The 23,647-nt window shown below is 36.7% G+C and overlaps 2 protein-coding genes across 4 annotated transcripts in view; one reads left to right on the forward strand and one right to left on the reverse strand.

Moving 5' to 3' along the window:
* Nucleotides 1–2,851: 2,851 nt before the first annotated feature.
* Nucleotides 2,852–3,570, reverse strand: LOC100369439 (ribonuclease P protein subunit p20-like). Its single transcript, XM_002741405.3, has one exon. The coding sequence runs from the start codon at nucleotides 3,541–3,543 to the stop codon at nucleotides 3,136–3,138; it is 408 nt and encodes a 135-aa protein (XP_002741451.1). The 5' UTR covers nucleotides 3,544–3,570; the 3' UTR covers nucleotides 2,852–3,135.
* A 139-nt stretch (nucleotides 3,571–3,709) lies between these two features.
* The window catches only part of LOC102801472 (eIF-2-alpha kinase GCN2-like), an 81,760-nt gene continuing 61,822 nt past the window's right edge, over nucleotides 3,710–23,647 (forward strand). Inside the window, exons 1-16 of one of the 3 annotated variants that reach the window (XM_078005735.2) lie at nucleotides 3,710–4,009; nucleotides 4,948–5,066; nucleotides 8,049–8,151; nucleotides 8,375–8,548; nucleotides 10,611–10,694; nucleotides 11,187–11,335; nucleotides 12,375–12,514; nucleotides 12,740–12,885; nucleotides 16,585–16,695; nucleotides 16,991–17,208; nucleotides 17,530–17,635; nucleotides 17,790–17,890; nucleotides 19,280–19,416; nucleotides 20,313–20,458; nucleotides 20,896–21,029; nucleotides 22,304–22,464. In XM_078005735.2, the coding sequence (XP_077861861.1) occupies nucleotides 3,899–4,009; nucleotides 4,948–5,066; nucleotides 8,049–8,151; nucleotides 8,375–8,548; nucleotides 10,611–10,694; nucleotides 11,187–11,335; nucleotides 12,375–12,514; nucleotides 12,740–12,885; nucleotides 16,585–16,695; nucleotides 16,991–17,208; nucleotides 17,530–17,635; nucleotides 17,790–17,890; nucleotides 19,280–19,416; nucleotides 20,313–20,458; nucleotides 20,896–21,029; nucleotides 22,304–22,464 (2,140 nt within the window). In that variant the 5' untranslated portion in view covers nucleotides 3,710–3,898. The remainder of the gene's footprint in view (nucleotides 4,010–4,947; nucleotides 5,067–8,048; nucleotides 8,152–8,374; nucleotides 8,549–10,610; nucleotides 10,695–11,186; nucleotides 11,336–12,374; nucleotides 12,515–12,739; nucleotides 12,886–16,584; nucleotides 16,696–16,990; nucleotides 17,209–17,529; nucleotides 17,636–17,789; nucleotides 17,891–19,279; nucleotides 19,417–20,312; nucleotides 20,459–20,895; nucleotides 21,030–22,303; nucleotides 22,465–23,647) is intronic. The other 2 variants (XM_085508172.1, XM_085508178.1) reach the window with 2 other exon arrangements.

Consider the following 23,647-nt stretch of genomic DNA (forward strand, 5'->3'; position numbering starts at 1 on the left):
AGAAGAGCTTGGTACCAGATGACCAGTATACAAAAAAGATGGGTCATATATTGATGGTTGATCGTACTGTAAGAAGGGTTCCAGTCGCCATGGTGGAAATTGATACGCCATATTTGAGAGGCACGGTTGAAGCATTATGTGTGCAGGACCCAATCTACGAGTTAATTGTTGGGAATGTGCCCGGAGCAAGACCACCAGATGACCCGGATCCAGTGTGGAATGTGAGTGGAGCAGTAACAACCAGAGCGCAAGCGAAGAAGATGCAGCAAGCAGACACATCGTTGAAGAAATATTATAATAAGAGAGAACCAGAAGTGAGAGGGCACCATACAACCGAGTTCCAGGTATATGGAGGCTTGCTATATCGTGTGTATCGGGATCGTTCAGTTCCAGGAGGCAAGACGGTACGTCAAGTGGTTGTGCCGAAACTGTTGAGGACTAGTGTTATGGAGATTGCCCATGATTCAATATTTGGTGGACACATGGGGAAAAAGAAGACAGAAGACCGGATTGTGACTAGCTTTTATTGGCCTGGGTTACATCAAGATGTTACCAGTTTTTGTAGGTCGTGTGATGTGTGCCAGAAGACTGTTTCAAAGGGATCAGTTGTGAAGGCCCCATTAGGTAAGATGCCTTTAATTGATATGCCATTCAAGCGTGTGGCTATAGATTTGGTTGGACCAATTACACCAGCCAGTGACGGGGGTCATCGATACATCTCAACTATGGTGGACTATGCTACACGGTATCCAGAGGCCGTTCCACTTAAAAATATAGATACGGAGACTGTAGCCGAGGCGTTGATTGACTTTTATAGTCGATTGGGGGTTCCAGAAGAAGTACTAAGTGACATGGGGACTCAGTTTGTGTCAGAATGCATGCAAGAAGTATCAAGATTGATCAGCGTTAAGAGACTGACGTCTATGCCCTATCACCCCATTTGTAATGGACTGGTGGAAAAGTTTAATGGTACTTTGAAGAAGATGTTAAAGCGGTTGTGCCATGAACAACCAAGGCAATGGCATCGGTATATTAGTGCTTTACTCTTTGCGTATAGAGAGGTACCACAGGAGTCAACTGGTTTTTCCCCATTTGAGCTGTTATATGGTCGAACGGTTAGAGGCCCAATGAAGATCCTTAAAGAGTTATGGACCGAAGAGAGCGATACTCCTGAGATAGTTAATAGTTACCAGTATGTGTTTGAGTTGAGAGATCGGTTAGAACAGACTTTAGAGATTGCTCGAGAAGAATTACAAAAGGCACAGAACCGATACAAGTGTTACTATGATTGTAAAACGAAGAAGCGAGTGCTTAAGGAAGAAGATAAGGTCTTAATTTTGCTGCGAACTGACAACAACAAGCTATTGATGCAGTGGAAGGGTCCTTATGTGGTGGAGCAGGTAATAGGCGAAAACAATTATCGAGTGAGGGTAGGTGACAAAGTGAAGACGTATCATGTAAATATGTTAAAGTAGTATGTTGAGTGGGAGACATCAACTCAACCAGATGGAAGTGAGACAAGTTACTCACCAAATACGGCCATGGACTTGATGAATGCTGTGCGCGCAGCTACAGCGGGGTGCAACGAGTCAGATGAAGAGAATGCTGTAGACGAAGACGATCTTCTAGAGTTAGGAACTTGTAAACCCAAGGAGTCAGGTAAAGATGTTCAAATTGGTACAGACCTGACAGAACACCCGAGAAAAGCACTGGTGAGTTTAGTCAATACTTATGATAAGGTGTTTACTGACTTGCCAGGAAAGACCAAGATAATCAGTCATAAGATTGACCTGACAAATGATACCAATTACGGTAATATTACGTTGCGTGTGACAATGGCAATGACCGCAAACATATCGTGTCCAGCCATTTGTTGGCCACATAGAGGTCAAAATACGCATTTTATTTTTACGTGTTAAATTTGGCTCTTCCGTTTCACCCCTTCCGGAATGTTCTACTTTCGCAGCCTAATCGCAGGTTTTTCGAAAAACGTCAAAAAAACACAAAATTAGTAGAAATGTTTCTGTTTTGGGAGGATTATTGATAGAGAATAATGTCTTTATTACAAAAATGCTGAAAAACCGTTTTTGCCTTAGTTATTTTTTTATTGGCGAAAAACTGCGAACTCGACAAATTTGGTTGCACAACTTCCCTTTATCATATACACCCAGCGACACCAATGCCAGCTGACTGTGTACAAAACTGGTAGGAGGTAATACATTTGGGGCGAAAGTATTCAAAAATCAGTTTTTGGATGTTGCAATGGCAGTGGTGGGCCAGGATTTTTTTCCAATTAGTGACAGCACGACCTACCTGTGAAGTATGAACAAAACCAGCCGAGCCGAAAAAATCACAGAGGAGTTAAAAGCCGTTGCTGGTGAAAAGTTACCCAAACTTTGGGGTCAAATTTCTCGGTAATGAAAAATATCAAAAATTCAAATAGTAACTTTGTGCCCACACTCAAGCTAAGTAGAATGAGCTATGTCTGAAGTGTTTTATCCCAAATTTGTAGGAGATACATTTGGCGCGAAGCTATCCAAAAATCAGTTTTTTGGCTGTTGCTATGGCAATGGTGGGCAAAATTTTTTTTCAGATTTTTCCTAATAACTAGGGTGAAGGTGTGACCTACCTGCCAAGTTTGAAAAAAATCGGCCAAGCCAAAAAAATCACAGAAGATTCATACGTGAAAACACTGGAAATGTACACACACAGACAGACACACACAAAACGACAAAAGTGATTGTAAGGGCAATCCTAGCCGAGCGGATCGCCAATACATGCATTTGATATAACTGCTACTATAAGGAGGATTTAGTGGGCAGTACACAAATCAACAAATTTAACAAACTACTGTGTGTTAAAAAAGTTTTTATAGTCAAAATCTTTCTGGGTGCACTTCAGCATACAATAATAGTAGTAACCATGGTTACTAAAAAGTATGTAATGGTGTAGTAACTTAATATCAGTAACTAAATACAATTTGTTGCCAGACCATTCCTGAGGTTGACGTTAACTTTTTAACATGACTTGTTCAAAATGTTGCCTATAGTCTGTTAAGGCAAGCGAGTTCAGTTGTGCGAATGGCTATTTTACTTGTCCCGAGCTGGCTGTATGACTACCAAGTACCAAGTCAAGCTATGCAAGAGCAAGTTTGTATACTTTTATGTGTACAGCGGAGTTTGTCCTGAGCTGTGTATCTGGCTCCAGGTCATCGTTATTTGGTTCTAAGTCATCCAATAATTCGACGGTTGATGTATTAACTGATATTTCCAAGGATCCGAGTCCCCTTATTTTCAGTTGCAACGCCAAGTTTATTGACCTATTGATTGCAGCGCCCAGTCCGTGAATAAACACTACATCATATCCATTGTCAAACAGTTTTTGACTACGCTCAAGTTGAGCGTTAAAGTTTGTTTTCCTGTTAACGTAAATGTCGTTCTTACGTTTCGGCAATCTTCTTGGCAATCTTTTTCGTAGAATATACTCATTTTCATCAATTTGTGGCATCGCACGCTTCTCTTGACTTTCTTCTTTCTCCGCCATGTTGAATATGGGGTCAGGTCAACATCCGGGCACGGTGTATAAACAATTTAAAAAGTATCCCGAGTTACTACAGAACAAATGTTATTACATGTTGCATATAACATGTAGTGGTTGGTAATGTACCTATGATATATAGATGTATTTGGCACGGACAGTATAAATGTAAACAAAACTTTGCGCAAAGCATTTTGGGTAGACTAGATTACAAAATGGCGTCTAATGTACACGTTCTTCGGTCGCGCTTAGGATATTGACCGTTTGCTAAGCTTGGAATGCGTAACAGTGAAATTTACCTCACTGAAACTAATGACGATATGAATCGGCACGTTTTAATCTGGATTGTTTGACCAAGAACATGGAGGAAGACTACGACACACCCCAGGAGCGCCAGGAGAACGAGCTCCAAGTTTTGAAATCTATTTACATGGACGAATGCATTGATGTCAGAGACAACGACACTTGGAAGGTAAGAACACTAAAACATTGGGAGGTACACCGTCTTTTGAATTGTCTACGCCATTCTTTGTGAGGTTTGCATGATAAAATAACGTCTAGACGTGCGTATTTATCATGATCGATCGTTATGTACTTGTCATGTTGAACGTTACGTCGCATGTAAACAACATGATGTAAATACAATCACACATCCACGTGGTGTATTCGTGTTGTAGAGTATTGTCATACATGTATACCGCCTATCAATTCGAAATGCCACGTGAAGACTACGTGGCATTTACGTTGAATGTCAACGGAATAAATATATTCATTTTATATCTATATTCTATTTTATATCAATTCTGAAGTGTTCTTTTTAAGAAGTATTATTTGTATTCAAAATTTCTTAATAAATTGAAAAAAATAATAATAATAATTTCCAGTTGTCTAAAATAGCTAATTATTTATTTTTAAAAAGCATTTTCTTCTTTCTTATTTAAAATAAATAATAATGATTTTTTTCAATAGATCTTGCAAAACAAAAAAATATCAAATTATTTGCAGGATGGTATTTTTCTATTTTCCAAGGGTTTTTTTCAATGACATTTTATAAAACTCTCAAATAATATTTATTCTGAAAAACCTTCACTAAGTTCTCAAGATACAGTGTGGTAGCATCCCAGTGTGTTTTTTTTTACTATATTGCAATGGCAATTACCAATATCTTGACTGCTATATTTTTGATTGTGTGGTTTGAGTAATTTGTAAATTAATATTAATTATGTAAATTTTACCCAAAATCTAAAATGGAAATTTGAAGTTTTTACTCATTGAAAAGGAATGAGTAGTTTGTCATTGACATTACCATGGTTATAAATGCATAACTTGTTTTCTCATGTGTTTAGTATTGCAGCAATGACTAGGTGGGTATCCAAAAATAAATGTATGCACATTTTAAAATCTTTACAGGTTCAGCGGCCATTGGAAGTACTGTTACATTTAAAGCCGCAGCAGAGTATGGGTGGAACAAATGAAATATATGTCAATATTGATCTCAGAGTAAAGTGTTCAGATAACTACCCCAATGAGTGAGTCCATTTTTTTTTTACTTACATGATTCAGGGGTGTTTCTAGAAAAGAACTGCAAGAGGGAGCACTGCAATTCAGCGGTGCCACCAAGTGGGGGAGATAGGGTTCTCCCTACCAGGGTGTGGAGTTTTTGATAATTCTAAGTTAAAAGGAAGCATTCTATGGCTTCCTTGGGACCAAAATTACTATCATACAGGTCACAGTTGAAGACTGTGGCCACATGTGATTCCTGATCATTCAGAATTTTATGGTTGCCAGAGGATCTGCTCCCCAGGGTAATGGGGGTGCATGGCCTTGGCATGAGGGCGCTGCGCCCCTGTTGCCTTGTTTAAAAAAATCCCTGTGATTGATGGTGTATGAGCATACCCAGTAACCTGATAAATATCTAGACTCTAGAGGACAAGCCAGACGGCAAACTAGATTTTGAAAAACTTGGAAAACATTGACATGCGTATCGTGAAGAGTTACATGGCAATAGATGTGGGCACTTCAACCGACTTCATTGACCACCATACAACAGACTGTGATTGTGCAGTACGGTGTTGATTGCCGTGACCAGCTACACTAGAAGGGATATATTTTGTATCTAACTCAACCTTTTATGATAAACTTGATAATATGTGTTCTTTATGGTTTACTCTTCCCTGAGGAACAAGTTCATGAGTGGAAATTTCAAAGACGAGAAAATTGAATAAGAAATGTGTGATATACATTATCAGCAAAGCACGCTGACCAGCAAGTCCTCCCGCATGCGTCACCAGGGGTGTTTGAGTATGCAAATGAAAAGCTAATGAGGAGCCTAGTTTTAAAATACATAAAAATAAATTTTGTGTAGATTGAGTTTGAAACCAATTTTTCACTTTAAAAATTTATTTTGTACTTACCGTACTCGACCGCGTTAGCGCCCAGGGTCCTCAACTCATAAAATCAGGATTTTTCAGGGGTGGGCGCTTACCCGACTTACGTTTGCCTCCTGGTTTGCCTCCTAGTTTGTCCCCGCAGCCTGAGTCCTTCAAACGGCCTGAGTCCTTCTGTAATCGCATGTTCATTGATGAAGGAGACGCTCTCCGACTTGCGTTTGTTCTTATTCTTTTTACGCCTTTTCTTGAGTGGACTTATTATCACTGGTGTCCGTGGTACGTTCGGCTGGTAACTCCCCGACGTCAAATGTTTCTTTTGCTTTGGATTTCTTTCTTTTCCCACGCTTTGCTGGTGAAAAATCTGTCGTGTCAATGTCAAACTTAGCACTCCCCGTGCCACTGCACGATTGACACGTTTTCTTGCCTTCATAAAACACTTCCTATCTCTATAGAACGGCATATTATTAACGTATGTGTCGGAAAGGAGGCACACAGTGAGTCAGGGCTTTATCTCACTTTCTTCGGCCATATTTATACTGAACGACCAGATGTCCACAAGACTGCATCTCCCCACAATTTGAATATTTATTGTTATGTAAATAAATATGTTATTTTTTCAAACACGGATTGGTTACAATTTGCATACACATAAAATTGCATATGCTAGCTCAGACGGTGAAATCACGTGGACTTGAATATTTCCTACCAGCTGTCCCGGTCATTTTACGTTGGTGATTGCCGACATTCCAAGCTCAGCCGTTGGAATCTATCATGCTATTCATTCTAAGTGCCGGGACTATTTGCCAAGCTGGTCAAAATACGTTACTACCGTTATAATCGTGAATCGTGTCGTTCAAATACGGTTGTAATGCTGCAGTTTGCAATGTGGTCAAGGCGTTTTTTTTTACGTCGTCGCAAACGTCGCGTTGTGACGGTAAAATAGTGAAATGAGCAGACAAGTGTATAGAATTACATTCTTTATTACTTGGTTAATTTATTTGACTTGACGGAATCGAAAACAAATTCTCTCCCTCCATAATTTCACAAGTGTAAAATATCAGGTTCTGTACAACGTATTATAAACGCTTGACCGTCTGAGAAACCTAAATAGCAGGCCGTTTTTCAACGACTTAACCAGTTAGCTAGCTGGAGTGGTAAATTCTAGCATACCCATATTGACGGCGGTTTTTCACCGACTTCACCGGAAAAGGGTTAATTCATCGTGTGACAGATTGAGGGGGATATTACGTCTTTGAAAGTTTGACGGAAAACAAAATTAGGTGCGTCGTCAATGAAGAAACAGAAATGGTCAAATATTCACATTTTGTTACAATAGTAATTACGTACCAAAAATATTTGAGTCTGTTGGAGCACAGTCAAACTCAAACTCTTCATCATTATCGCCACAGACGAATGTGTCGGATCGTACGCAAACTCACGATGAGAAGCACTTTCCGCCATGATGTATTTGCATTTGACCTGCATCAACGTCCTTTGACCTAATGGGTCAAGTCTGTTATTATCCAATCAAAATGCTATGTGGTACTGACGCAATTCTTCGGAAATTCCCGAAGACTCTCAGGTAACGCAATGCGGAAGTGAATTATCGATGTCGAAGTACGATCTGTTGGATTGATTTCGGCGAATAAACGACATGTTTTTGTTTTTTTTAAATGGTAACTAGCAATTTTTATCAGTAAACTGAATACGGCATGAAATATTTACTGCATTTTACTTTTATTAACAGGTCATTGTCGAAGCGTAGTTACCATGGTCTACGCCGCATTCACAACACGGCGATCGATATCCACGCTGTATCATGATATAAAAAACGATTACCAGTATTCGTTAAGCAATGATCAAAGACCAAGTTTTAAATGAGTGGCATTTTGAAGGGGTGGGCGCTTTGCCAAATGTGACCCTGAATATAAAAATTGTGCAAAAGTGGGGGGTGGGCGCTTGACCGGGCATGGGCGCTAACGCAGACATTTCACAGGCACTTTAAAGAGCACCCATAGCAACATGTACAACTTTAGTGAAATACAGTGTTTGTTTACACAAAATTTGACATGCGCTGCATGACAACCACCACCTTTTAATGTCTGTGTTTTCTTTTTGTAGGCTGCCAGAGATAACCTTGGAAAGTCCCAAGGGGTTGTCTAATGATCAGACAAAGAAATTAAGAAAAGACTTAGAATGTGAAGCTAAGAAGAGAATTGGAGAGGTAAGTTTTATGATCCTGTCAATGTGAGTGTAATCTTGATGGATAAAAATTACAAAATGTAATTGATAAATTAGGTTTTGGTGCAATATTTCAGTATGCTTATCTCTATATAATTGTATTCTATTTTAGTAAATGTGTGTTGCACTTACATCTCTGCTCTCTATTTCTCTTGGCCATTCATAGTGGATATGAATTAATAATTAAATTCAATAATCTAAATTAGGTAATGATTCTGGAGTTAGCTACTCAGATTGAAGAGTTTCTGCATATACACAATGTTCCTCAGATGAAATCATTCTATCATGAGATGTTAACCAATAAGAAAAGGAAAGAAGAAAAAGCTGCTAAAGAACAACAGAGAAAGATGGACCTTAAGAAAAGGAGGGAGGCAATGCAAGTGAGAATCATTTTCAGACCTATTAGTTACATTGTACATGTAGATTGGATATGCATTGATCAGAAAAGTTATTTGCACACTGCCCATCTTCATTGTCCTCCTACTTGCACACTGCCCATATTCATAGTGTCCTCCTACTTGCACACTGCCCATCTTCATAGTGTCCTCCTACTTGCACACTGCCCATCTTCATAGTGTCCTTCTACTTGCACACTGCCCATATTCATAGTGTCCTCCTACTTGCACACTGCCCATCTTCATAGTGTCCTCCTACTTACACACTGCCCATCTTCATCGTGTCCTCCTACTTGCACACTGCCATTTTCATCATTTCCTCCTACTTACACACTGCCCATCTTCATAGTGTCCTCCTACTTGTACACTGCCCATATTCATAGTGTCCTCCTACTTGCACACTGCCCATCTTCATAGTGTCCTCCTACTTGCACACTGTCCATCTTCATAGTCTCCTCTTACTTACACACTGCCCATCTTCATAGTGTCCTCCTACTTGCACACTGCCCATCTTCATAGTGTCCTCCTACTTGCACACTGCCCATATTCATAGTGTCCTCCTACTTATACACTGCCCATCTTCATAGTGTCCTCTTACTTACACACTGCCCATCTTCATAGTGTCCTCCTACTTGCACACTGTCCATCTTCATAGTCTCCTCTTACTTACACACTGCCCATCTTCATAGTGTCCTCTTACTTGTACACTGCCCATATTCATAGTGTCCTCCTACTTGCACACTGCCCATCTTCATAGTGTCCTCCTACTTGCACACTGCCCATCTTCATAGTGTCCTCCTACTTACACACTGCCCATCTTCATAGTGTCCTCCTACTTGCACACTGCCCATATTCATAGTGTCCTCCTACTTGCACACTGCCCATCTTCATAGTGTCCTCCTACTTGCACACTGCCCATATTCATAGTGTCCTCCTACTTATACACTGCCCATCTTCATAGTGTCCTCCTCTCACTTACACACTGCCCATCTTCATAGTGTCCTCCTACTCGCACACTGCCCATATTCATAGTGTCCTACTTACACACTGCCATATTCATAGTGTCCTTCTACTTACACACTGCCCATCTTCATAGTGTCCTACTTACACACTGCCATATTCATAGTGTCCTTCTACTTGCACACTGCCCATCTTCATAGTGTCCTCCTACTTGCACACTGTCCATCTTCATAGTCTCCTCTTACTTACACACTGCCCATCTTCATAGTGTCCTCTTACTTGTACACTGCCCATATTCATAGTGTCCTCCTACTTGCACACTGCCCATCTTCATAGTGTCCTCCTACTTGCACACTGCCCATCTTCATAGTGTCCTCCTACTTACACACTGCCCATCTTCATAGTGTCCTCCTACTTGCACACTGCCCATATTCATAGTGTCCTCCTACTTGCACACTGCCCATATTCATAGTGTCCTCCTACTTGCACACTGCCCATCTTCATAGTGTCTTCCTACTTGCACACTGCCCATATTCATAGTGTCCTCCTACTTGCACACTGCCCATCTTCATAGTGTCCTCCTACTTGCACACTGCCCATATTCATAGTGTCCTCCTACTTATACACTGCCCATCTTCATAGTGTCCTCCTCTCACTTACACACTGCCCATCTTCATAGTGTCCTCCTACTCGCACACTGCCCATATTCATAGTGTCCTACTTACACACTGCCATATTCATAGTGTCCTTCTACTTACACACTGCCCATATTCATAGTGTCCTCCTACTTACACACTGCCCATCTCCATAGTGTCCTCCTACTTGCACACTGCCCATATTCATAGTGTCCTACTTACACACTGCCCATCTTCATAGTGTCCTCCTACTTACACACTGCCCATATTCATAGTGTCCTCCTACTTACACACTGCCCATCTCCATAGTGTCCTCCTACTTGCACACTGCCCATATTCTCCAGTCTGCTTGCCTCTCTGTTAACAGATTTTTCAGTTGTCATCATATACAGTTTCAATGAATGTTTTCAACTTAGACCATTCAAATCTCTATTCTCTAATATATAATATAGAGAAAAGAAATTGAGGAAGAGATACAGAGAAGGCAAATGGCTCTCAAAGAAGAAAGCAGAAGAAGACGTGTTATGTCTAAAAAGGTAGTAGATTTAGATATTAATTGGGTTAGATGAGTTATAATTCTCTGTATCAGTTTATGATGTAAACTGTTTTATAGCTGCTGTTTTCTATTTTGTAATTCTAGATTGTTTCCAAGGACAACATTTTGTGAAAGTCACTGTGACTGTCTGTTTAAAGACCCAAAATAAAATTTTCACTGCTGTGTAGTTACCACTCTCCTTTGATTTTAGTGAATGATACTTTTTTTTTGTCTTCAAAATAAAAATAAAAACTTGACATTTAACCTATTTGCTCTATTAGTAGTGCATGTACTGACATGTGTGTGTCAAAATATGTCATATTTGAATGAATGAATTTGAATTTTTCATATGCATTTCTATTGAAGATGCAGTATATTAGTGTGTGTGTGTGTGTGTGTGTGTGTGGGGGGGGTGTTAAATGTGGAATCATCTAAATTGAGGCTATTCTTGTAGTAGAGAGTATTGAATAATGACATCAATATCTCTTTTTAGGAAGACCCTGTCCCAGAGGAAAAGAATAAAAAATCAGATGAATCTGAGGATTTGATGCAGAACACATCCAGTGAGTCAACTACTTCATCTCCAACTAGAAGAAAACGTCAGCCTGACCCTGTAAATGGAGATGACAAGCTTAAACTAAGGTTAGTACATAAATGTTGAATTTGCTTCCAAGTACATTGTTATCCAGGCGTTCTCTCCGGACTTTATGTAAGTAATCACAGTTAATTTTCATAATTGTATTAGCATGTTAATTAGTTCCAATTTTCATGTCATCTCAAAAATAATCTTTTATTTTTAATTAACTGGCGATTCAACATTTATGTATTTTTACCGTATTACCCCGGGCATGCGCCCATCCCCGGGCAAGCGCCCACCCCCCTGTTTTCATAAAATTTACATGTTGGGGACATCCTCGGTTAAACACCCAGGGTGATTTTTAGCCAAGAACGGGGTCAACAGTAAAGTTTTATTTGTCAAAAACGAACGCGTTTGATTTATTTAAATAGTGTGTTTGTTACGGTAGTTTTCTTTTTGGAGTGTGTGGTGGCCCTGAAGAGGGCTGTTTTGTTTGTGTTTTTACGTAAAACTCATTGGAACTTAACGATGTAAGATGAACCACGCAGCATGTGGCGCACACGTTCTGCTTTCTTTTCATTCACGATGAATCCAATATTGCAATAATCCATACCTTGGTGAGTGGTTTAATGCACTTAGCTTTGGTTTCAAAACGTAGCACTTCGCTGACTGTGAATCCATAACGGGAGCACAGTCAGCTGGCATCGGTGTCGCTGGGTGTATATAATAAAGGGAAGTTGTGCAACCAAATTTGCCGAGTTCGCAGTTTTTCGCCAATAAAAAAATAACTAAAGCAAAAATACAGATCAAAACACTAGATGACTTAAAGTAGTTTCATGATTCAGATAATCTCAGGTCTATGTTTCAGATCAAAATACCATGATTTGGATAGACTCAGGTCTATGTTTCTGATCAAAATACCATGATTTTGATAGACGAACAAATATTCACTTGATTTAATTTTAACAGATTTGATGTTTTATGGATACTCATTTGTGGTAGTGGATATTTATACAATTTATTCTATTGTTAACTTTTCAGTAATTATCAGCCCTATTCATTGCCTTCAATTATCATTACTTAATATTTAATTCTTTTTACCAGACATTCCAGCTCTACTCGAATAAGGCATGATTCATGTGGAAATGAGTCAAGAAGTAGGAAAGGTAGTGGTAATGTTGGAACCGTGACTACAACATTCTATACTAAAGGAAATAGAACAATAACAAGAGGGAAATGTTTAGGTCAGTATAAATCTCTCATCACTTTATTCTATTTTTTTAAGTAGTCATAATGCTTGATTTTTAGTCCATATACGGATAATTTATTATCAATAACCTTCCTGCATGTCTCTGTTTGTAAGGTTCAATAATTGTGCTATTTTTTTTATCTTGAGACAAGGCTCATCTGGCATTAAATCTTTTTACATGGGGCAAGGTATCAATGATTGTGCTATGTTTTGATCTCAGGACAAGGCTCATCTGGCAGTAAAGTTTATGTAGGAATGGATACTGCATCTGGGGAGTTAGTGGCCATAGGTGAATGGGTGTTGAAATGGAGGCATTCAATTGGTGGTGATAATGACAGTGAACAAGCTGCACAGTACATGAAAAAGGTGATACCTGGTAACACAGGAAAATAATGATTAATAATGATACCAGTATATTTGACATAACTGTGTGAGACTGAGTGGCAGAATAGATGAATTCTCTGGTTAGGAAGAGAGTAGTGGGATGATTTTATGACCAGTCTTTGTGCTTTTTTTCACAATTATAGTTATGTGACCCTTAGAGATATCCAAGCTGACACAAACTATGTTACGTAAATCTCAGAGATATCCAAGATGACACAAACTATGTTACGTAAATCTCAGAGATATCCAAGATGACACAAACTATGTTACGTAAATCTCAGAGATATCCAAGATGACACAAACTATGTTACGTAAATCTCAGAGATATCCAAGATGACACAAACTATGTTACGTAAATCCCAGAGATATCCAAGATGACACAAACTATGTTACGTAAATCTCAGAGATATCCAAGATGACACAAACTATATTAGGTAAATCTCAGAGATATCCAAGATGACACAAACTATGTTACGTAACTCCCAGAGATATCCAAGATGACACAAACTATGTTATGTAAACCTCAGAGATATCCAAGATGACACAAACTATGTTACGTAAATCTCAGAGATATCCAAGCTGACACAAACTATGTTACGTAAATCTCAGAGATATCCAAGCTGACACAAACTATGTTACATAAATCTCAGAGATATCCAAGCTGACACAAACTATGTTACGTAAATCTCAGAGATATCCAAGCTGACACAAACTATGTTACGTAAACCTTAGAGATATCCAAGATGACACAAACTATGTTACGTAAATCTCAGAGATATTCAAGCTGACACAAACTATGTTACGTAAATCTCAGAGATATCCAAGCTGACACAAACTATGTTACATAAATCTCAGAGATATCCAAGCTGACACAAACTATGTTACGTAAATCTCAGAGATATCCAAGCTGACACAAACTATGTTACGTAAACCTTAGAGATATCCAAGATGACACAAACTATGTTACGTAAATCTCAGAGATATTCAAGCTGACACAAACTATGTTACGTAAATCTCAGAGATATCCAAGCTGACACAAACTATGTTACATAAATCTCAGAGATATCCAAGCTGACACAAACTATGTTACGTAAATCCCAGAGATATCCAAGATGACACAAACTATGTTACGTAAATATCAGATATCCAAGATGACACAAACTATGTTACGTAAACCTCAGAGATATCCAAAATGACACAAACTATGTTACGTAAATTTCAGAGATATCCAAGATGACACAAACTATGTTACGTAAATCTCAGAGATATCCAAGCTGACACAAACTATATTACGTAAATCTCGGAGATATCCAAGATGACACAAACTATGTTACGTAAATCTCAGAGATATCCAAGATGACACAAACTATGTTACGTAAATCTCAGAGATATCCAAGCTGACACAAACTATGTTACGTAAATCTCAGAGATATCAAAGCTGACACAAACTATGTTACGTAAATCTCAGAGATATCCAAAATGACACAAACTATGTTACGTAAATCTCAGAGATATCCAAGATGACACAAACTATGTTACGTAAATCTCAGAGATATCAAAGCTGACACAAACTATGTTACGTAAATCTCAGAGATATCCAAGCTGACACAAACTATATTACGTAAATCTCAGAGATATCCAAGATGACACAAACTATGTTACGTAAATCTCAGCGATATCCAAGATGACACAAACTATGTTACGTAAATCTCAGAGATATCCAAGCTGACACAAACTATGTTACGTAAATCTCAGAGATATCAAAGCTGACACAAACTATGTTACGTAAATCTCAGAGATATCCAAGATGACACAAACTATTTTACGTAAATCTCAGAGATATCCAAGATGACACAAAACTATGTTACGTAAATCTCAGAGATATTCCAGCTGACACAAACTATGTTACGTAAACCTCAGAGATATCCAAGCTGACACAAACTATGTTTAAATACGTAAACCTCAGAGATATCCAAGATGACACAAACTATATTACGTGAACCTCAGAGATATCCAAGATGACACAAACTATATTACATAAACCTTAGAGATATCCAAGCTGACACAAACTATGTTACGTAAACCTTAGAGATATCCAAGCTGACACAAACTATGTTACGTAAACCTCAGAGATATCCAAGATGACACAAACTATATTACGTAAACCTCAGAGATATCCAAGATGACACAAACTATGTTACGTAAACCTTAGAGATATCCAAGCTGACACAAACTATATTACGTAAATCTCAGAGATATCCAAGATGACACAAACTATATTACGTAAACCTCAGAGATATCCAAGATGACACAAACTATGTTACGTAAACCTTAGAGATATCCAAGCTGACACAAACTATATTACGTAAACCTCAGAGATATCCAAGCTGACACAAACTATATTACGTAAACCTCAGAGATATCCAAGATGACACAAACTATATTACGTAAACCTTAGAGATATCCAAGATGACACAAACTATATTACGTAAACCTCAGAGATATCCAAGATGACACAAACTATGTTACGTAAACCTTAGAGATATCCAAGCTGACACAAACTATATTACGTAAATCTCAGAGATATCCAAGATGACACAAACTATGTTACGTAAACCTTAGAGATATCCAAGATGACACAAACTATGTTACGTAAATCTCAGAGATATCCAAGCTGACACAAACTATATTACGTAAATCTCAGAGATATCCATGATGACACAAACTATATTACGTAAATCTCAGAGATATCCATGATGACACAAACTATGTTACGTAAACCTCAGAGATGTCCATGCTGACACAAACTATGTTACGATACTTGCATCATTAATGTGTCATCGATAAAAAAAAAAGTTACAAAACTGAAGCTGGTAAAATATCTGCATAGAATAGAGTATTAGCCTGGAAGTACATGTACATGTAGAAAAAGACCCACTTGTTTATGTTTTGTACTTTTGTGACATGTTGGCAAGAACCAGTCAGTGTTTGCTGCTGTTGTTACAGCAGTTTTGAGAATTATTCAGAAAGTTAGTTAGCAAGGTTTCAATTTTTTGGTTAAGTTTGTCTTAGTGTCCACCTTTTCCAAAATGCTCCAAATCTGACTGTTAAGGCATGAAACTGAGTCACTGGATATCACTATACTTTTCTTAATTATAATAAATCTGTGCACAGATAAAACTATGCTTCAACAATAAACTGTTGACAGATGTGTGATGTTAAATACTTCAAAACTTGGTTTAATCACCATGTTAAAATAATCAATATCATGACACGCTGAAATATTCACTACCTACGCCATTGCATTGAAATAAAATGTCATAAATTTGAATATTCAGGTTCAATAACGTTGCAGGTCAAATCATGCAGCAAAACATTCCTCATGTCAATCTTGACTTTGACTTGTTGTCCCAGAGATTCTCACCATTTTCACATGCAAATATTATTTTTATATTTTTCAATCATGAGATGTAATAACCCCTTAACCTGGGGCATGATAATCGAAAATTGTTTTAATCATTTTTGGAGTGGGGTGCTCAACTACACTTACCTCCTAAAAAACATGATTTTTAAAGATGATTATCAGTGCACTGGTTGCTACATGTAAATTGATCAAGTATGGTATTATTCATAAATATTCATAGCAATGTTTAAAAACTAATAAAGGTTTATGTTTTTTAGGTTGTCAGTATTGAACAAGAATTATTGTCATTGCTGCGATTGGATAATCCCTATCTTGTACATTACTTAGCTATAAAGTATACTGAATCTAACAACTGTATTATTATTGAGGTGAGTATAAGCAGGTTTTATTATACATCGTGTATGCCTGCTTCTACACAAAAAGTATCTTGGTTTAAAAACTTTAGACTCAATGGATGTGTTGAATTAGTGTTGACTAGTTGTCATATTAAACATGACATCACTCTTTAGAAATATCTATTCACAGTCATCATAAAACATGCAGTCCCCAAATTCTACTGTTTGACATTAGCATGAATTACATAACCACTGTTTGAGGTTAAAATTCTCCTCTTACCACATTTTTTTCCTGAGGATTGATTTTTATTTGCTAATTGTATTACAGGTGTTAATGGAGTATATTGGGGGTGGTACCCTGGCTACCTTTATAGATAATGGTACTCCAGTTCAGCTGGAGTCACTTCGACACTATGCCATTGATATACTAGAATCCCTGCAATATTTACATAGTAAAGGAGTGGTTCATAAAGATTTAAAAGCTTCCAGTATTTTTATCGATTCAGAAGGTCATCTTAGAATTGCAGATTATAGTATAGGAAAAAGGTAGGAGCAACTTAATTATTCAATCATTGAGTCTGTATTTAAAAATAATAAACAATCAATAAACATCATTACCTCATCTAAGGTCTGAAATTATCATTAATGTATCATTGTGATAAAAATTGGTTTGTATACTGTTTGAACACCCATAAAATTATGACATGTAACATGAATGCCATTGCATTTACCATACTATAAGATAATACTATTTATGTCAAATGTGATCATGTACCATGAATAGTGAAGAGTGCCAAGACATGCATTATTAAAATTATCATCATTGGAATATTTATTTTCAAGAAAAATAAAATTTTTGTCTTTTAGAATAAGTGACTTGTGCCACAGCAGTAATGCCACTAAGCAAGGTGTTCATTTTAGTGATGACAAAATTGTTGCAAAAGGTGGTAAAAAAGGAGATATTTTAAAGTTTGTAAGTATTAACTATGTAGCTTAATTTGTTGACTTGAATATTGAAACATTGTTATGAACATGCAAATTCATCATTGCATTCTGCCACTGATGTAGCAGTGTTTTATATTTATATTTTTATATTTAGTTTAGTTTGTTTATTTTTTTTTACTCAGGGTATGTTGCTGCTTTCGTTGTTACATGGAGATTACATTACAGAGTACCCAGTAGAAATACCTCACAATTATCCTCCTGATTTTCAAGATTTTCTTACAAAGTAAGTTTCTAATAACATACAAGTATAAGTGGTTGATGCAAAATTTCCAGATAAAATCTCGAATTAGGTTTTCTTCTTATTTCTTATCCTGCTAGTTGAAGCAGTCTGATATCTCATGAATAGTGAAAATTACAATCCACTTTCTTAACAATTTCTTCTAACAATACAACCTCAACCAAAGTGCTATTTTCCAATAGCTATTCCACTGTTCAACCTGCATTCAATTATTTTGAAATAATAAATCTCTGAAATCCAAATGTATTTTAAGTTCAATAAATAGAGAAGTTTGCACAGGTTTCTCCTGATTTGTGCAGGCACCTATATCAATTTTCATAAAAGCAAATTTATTTGAAAAGTGTTGAATTTCTGTAGAATCATCCACACATGTGATGAATTTCTGTGGAAGCATCCACACATGCCATACTCGTCCGACTTGTGCCTATGCTCAATTGAGTGTCCATCCCCCAATTTCTGGGGTTTTTAGCTTTTAAGTTACTGAGTACCCACTTCCTCTGAAATGTTCGAAATTACACTATCAAATAATGAAACCTGGTCATTGACATAACCGGTATTTTACTTTTCCAAGTAATTAAAATGTCCATTGTGACTATCGACTATGGCATGGGGAGTGAACGGGTAAACTACGAAATGATGTGAACTGTTGATGGTCGTGAAAGGTGTTAAATACTCCTTCTACACTCAGTTTACCTTCCAAAAATTGTGAATCACACGTTTTAAACAAAACAATCTAACCGTTTTTGTTGTCGTATTTATTGGTAATAAATTTTAGCTTTCTGTTGTAAAAAATGTCGTCAGTATTCATTATTAATAAAGTTGCATCAGTTTGACACATTGATTGGTTAATAACATATTTGACCTGTCAGGTCAGGGGTCATTGTAGGTCTATCATGCTTTGTATCAAGAGTTTGCGTACAATCAAAAACTTTCAACAGTTAAGACGAGCCCCTCTATTTGATAAGGGAACTGTAAATGAAGATAATGATGAAGCTGCAGACTTTATCTATTTTCCCACAGACACTAATCATTTTTACCCTTCAAATTCTGTAAATGGGTATGTCAATATCATTTGTAATAAAATGGTCATATTTTTTATGAAAGTTTCTATTTCTTTATTGTAAAGGTAAATCAATGATGACACCCTTATTTTGCAATAGTCCCCTTTGTCCGGCACATTGGAAACGCAAATTGTCATTTAAATATTTAAGTTTAAGTGCTCGACTAAGCGCCCATCCCTTAAAAAACACAAGTTTTTGAGCTGGAAAACTAAAACGTCTGTCTACATTATTGTTGTGGCTTGTTTCATAAACTTTGTTTACACATATAGAAAGAACACAGATTATAATGACACATGTGCAATTGTCATTGCAGATGTCTTACTACAGATGACAGAGTAAGATTATCTCCACAACAGCTACTCAGACATGCATTTATTTGTCCTTCTATTGATAATATGAATAATGGTGGCTTTGGTAATGACTATGGCGCTTTACATAACCCCAGTACAGGTTTGTTTATGTCATGTTTATCACTTGATGGAACTGAAAATTAGTTCCTAGGTAATAACAATATGCTGGTGTAGGGTTTATTCTTAATCCAGAATGGACTCCAATATTATAATCCATCCTTTTATCTGTTGTCTAATTTATGGGTAGTTTTATCTAAACTAAAGACATCATGGTAAAGTGAGAAATTACATTAGAGTTGTGTTTACTTCATGAATGCACACAATGTAAATGTCACCTTAATAATGAGGAGACAAATTTGGATTTTCAGGAATAAACAAACGGCTTGAACATTGAATCACATGTTAAGAGTGGAATGATACTCCAACAATGTTAGCAATGTAAATGTATGGTTCCAGTATGAATAATCATTAATCATCACGTGTTCATTCTGATAAATAATATATCTCCATGAGGCCCATTATGTATATACCAAACCAAGATAATGAATGAAAATATGGCAAAAGACAAGCTTAAAATTCTGTTATGTGCTGTGTTTCATATCCTGCTTCAGAACACAACTAGCCTAGGAAGTACAAAGTGTTTTATGTTCAAAGTTTGCTTGGATGCAGTGACATGTGATATACCCGGTAAATCTGATAATAATTTAGCTGGTGCAGTGAAACATAAGAGGTTGGTTCTCGTTGCAAACCAATCATTAGTCAGGATATCCTGCATGTGCTATGATGGACTTGATGAAGATAATGAAATCTCAATCACAGCAAAATTGTTAGCTCTTTTCAAAAAGGTTCTGACCAAGAAATTTTGTGAATAGTGCACTTGTTTCATTTGGTATATGGCACATAGTACTTCATAGGCTTCATAACAAATCATATCCAATAATACAGCATTACAGCACACACTGTCTGTTACCCATATTTTGGTTTGTTGTTGTTCAGTAGTCAATGAAGGAACACCCGACGAGTCTCCGTTTGAAAGTCATTTTGCTACCCCTAAACCAATTGATGTTTCCAAATCAAGGTTATACAGTGAATTTGAAGAACTTAAATGGCTTGGCAAAGGAGGGTTTGGTGATGTTATTAAGGTAAGAAAGCTATTTTTCTGATTACCATGCTGTAATACTGCTACTAACGGGTATCAAAGTTGGAGGATAGTAGCCCAAGGCATGTGACATTTATTTATTTGTGTTAACACTTCCTTGCTGGTGCTGAGAATTATTCGGAAAGTTATTTAGCAAGATGGCTTGCAACTTTACAAAACACTTTCTATGTGTATTCAATAACTATGCTCTAAATTTTGAGTGTGTTGATGGAATAGTGCCATCAAGTCTGGACTAGACAAAAACCAATGTTTTGCAAACTTGCAAGTCTTGCTGACTGACTGTCCAAATAATTTTCAGAACCGCTGTGAGTAGCTACAGAAGCTACCCTATATTACCCTGATACTACCAACTTTTAAAACTGGAAGCCCATAATAAATTTTGTTAATTTCAAGCCATGGTTACAAATATTTTCTTCAAAGGTGCAAAACAAACTTGATGGTTGTTTTTATGCAATTAAACGGATACCACTCAATCCCAAAAGTAAAGAATTTAACAAGAAGATTACAAGGGAAGTCAAATTATTATCAAGATTAAATCATGAAAATGTTGTCAGGTATTTTACTTTACTTGTATTATACTGATATTTGTCTAGCTTATGTGACCATCTGACATTGCTTGTACATAATGTGTACTATAAGAGTATGTGTGAGTGTGATATGTGATGAGGATCACACATGACCGCACAATTGAAATCTACATTACAAAATAATAACTGGTTCGTGTTTAAATCATTTGGGCTCTAGGTTACTTGCGTATTCACAAAGCGTGTAATGCATGCATTTAGCGTTTTATAATGTGGTTATAATCTTACTCTTTTTACATGTAGCTCCGCTGTCGACTTTGTCGAGCGGAGCTTATCATATGAGTGATTGTCCGTCTTTGTCGTCGTCCGTGTCAATGTTTTACTTTTTCGACTTCTTCTTGAAAACTACAAGCCTGAATGCTTTGATACTTGGTGTATATGTACCTTGGGTAGACCTCTCTTAGGTTTGTTCATTTCATGTTGATATCTTCAATTTTCTAATTTTGGTGAATATTTTTGTCATTTTTGGTAAAAAGTGATATTTTTGACTTCTTGTTAATAACCGCAAGTTCGATTGCTTTGATATTACATATATAGGTACTACATGTGGACCTCTTTCAGATTTGTTCATTTTGTGATGATATCTTCAATTCTCTAATTTTGGTGAATATTTTTGTAATTTTTGGTAAAAAGTGATATTTTCGACTTCTTGTTGAAAACTGTAAGTCCGATTGCTTTGATATTACATATATAGGTACTACATGTAGACCTCTCTCAGATTTGTTCATTTTGTGATGATATCTTCAATTCTCTAATTAATTTATTTTGGTGAATATTTTTGTAATTTTTGGTAAAAAGTGATATTTTCGACTTCTTGTTAAAAACTGTAAGTCCAATTGCTTTGACACTATTCATATTGTTCATTTTCTAATGATGTCTTCAGTTCTTTAATTGAAATGTGCATTGCTAACAGCGGAGCTATCTCAGCCGATAGGCTGCTTGTTAGTTTATGCAATCAAACATTTCAAAGCAACCAGCGTGTTTGTTGATGCTATTGGTTAGAAATATGTTTGATTGATGTGTATAGAATGAGTTCTCTAGAACTAGTAATAGAGCAAATACAGGGTATCATTGTACAGTAAATAAGATGAAAATAATATATGAAAATCAGGGATACATTAATCTTGTGAAATCATGATCATTGCTAGCAGCAGACAGTTTTCAGTAGAGTATATAATAAGGACATGTATGAATATATCTTGGGCTGTACATGGATATGGATTGTTTTTATCATTTACCGATAGATATTACAATTCTTGGATTGAAGTTTGTGAGAATTCTGCATCCCAAGAAACAGACAGTGAGTCGAAAACATCAACGGATCCAGAGTCTAACAGTTTTATGAAACCTAATTTACGCAGAGGTCTCAGTTTTTCTGATAATATTGAGAAGTTTGCACCACAAGGTTTGTTTTTCTCATTGAAGTTTGTTATTTAGACATTAATGATGGATTTAATATGATAAAAAACATTTTGTTTGACTATTTGTTTACTATACATTTACTCGATTCTGCCATAAATTCACCCTGGGCCGTTAAACGGCAGTTTGGGTCTAAAAATAAAGATAAAATGGGACCAATAAATCTTGTTTTTAAAGTTGTTTTTTAAATATTTTGGTGTCATTTTTCGGACATTTCAATCTTTCCTGACACCTAAAATAGAGTCTGTTTATTTAAGTTTTTAATTTTATTCAAGAGTGTGCGACTAGCGTGAATGGGTAAGCTTAATTTTGACAATGAGCTGTTATCACTATAAACAATGTTAAATTATTCTTCTAATGCTCTGTTTATCTTTTGAAAACAACTATTTTTTACAACTATATTTACAACTGTTTTCCCATCAAAATCCAATCCAAAAGATCGTACTACAACATTGGCAAATCTCTTCCGCGTTGTGTTCAATAACATTAACATGTTTAACATATTTATATGGTAATTTTAACACATTGGCATCATCTAGCATTTTGATTGGTAATTAGAGATTTGACCTATTTGGTCAACTCATGCGAGAGCATTGAGCGTTTATATGCGACCGGAATCATTTGCTTACCATGAAACTAAGTTGAATTTTATTTGCATTTCATAACAATTGAACAAATTTATTTTTAGTACGTTATTATAATCACTACTGAATAACAATCAACAATTATGAAACGCAGCATGACTGGATTGCGCAACAGTGATTTGATGCAATGCAATGCAGTTGTTCGTTTTTATTTGAAACTTCGTTTAGAATATACTTTTGTGTTAATATGATTTTTTGGAGAAACATGACTCTGGATGACATTGTAATGAAATTTTAGGTGGTCTACTTTTTAATTCAGCAAGAAAAAAATGTATCAAATTTTAGATTAGCTTCTGCAATAGTTTCTTTCGTCTTGGGTGGCCCAACTGTCGGCGTTGAAGTCGGCATAGTTGGATTTTTCAATGAAAATAGAAGTCCCCCAAAATATTTGACGGTATTTTTCTGAAATTTTGAACCCTAAATAAGCGCCACCAGCCGTGAAATCGTCCAGGGCGATTTTTTTGGATGGGTGAATTTACGACAGAATCTGGTACATGTCCCTAGTAGCTGGAAGAGTTTTGTGGA

Source organism: Saccoglossus kowalevskii, chromosome 2 (genome assembly GCF_978046115.1).
Source record: "Saccoglossus kowalevskii chromosome 2, keSacKowa6.1, whole genome shotgun sequence".
Taxonomy (NCBI): domain Eukaryota; kingdom Metazoa; phylum Hemichordata; class Enteropneusta; family Harrimaniidae; genus Saccoglossus; species Saccoglossus kowalevskii.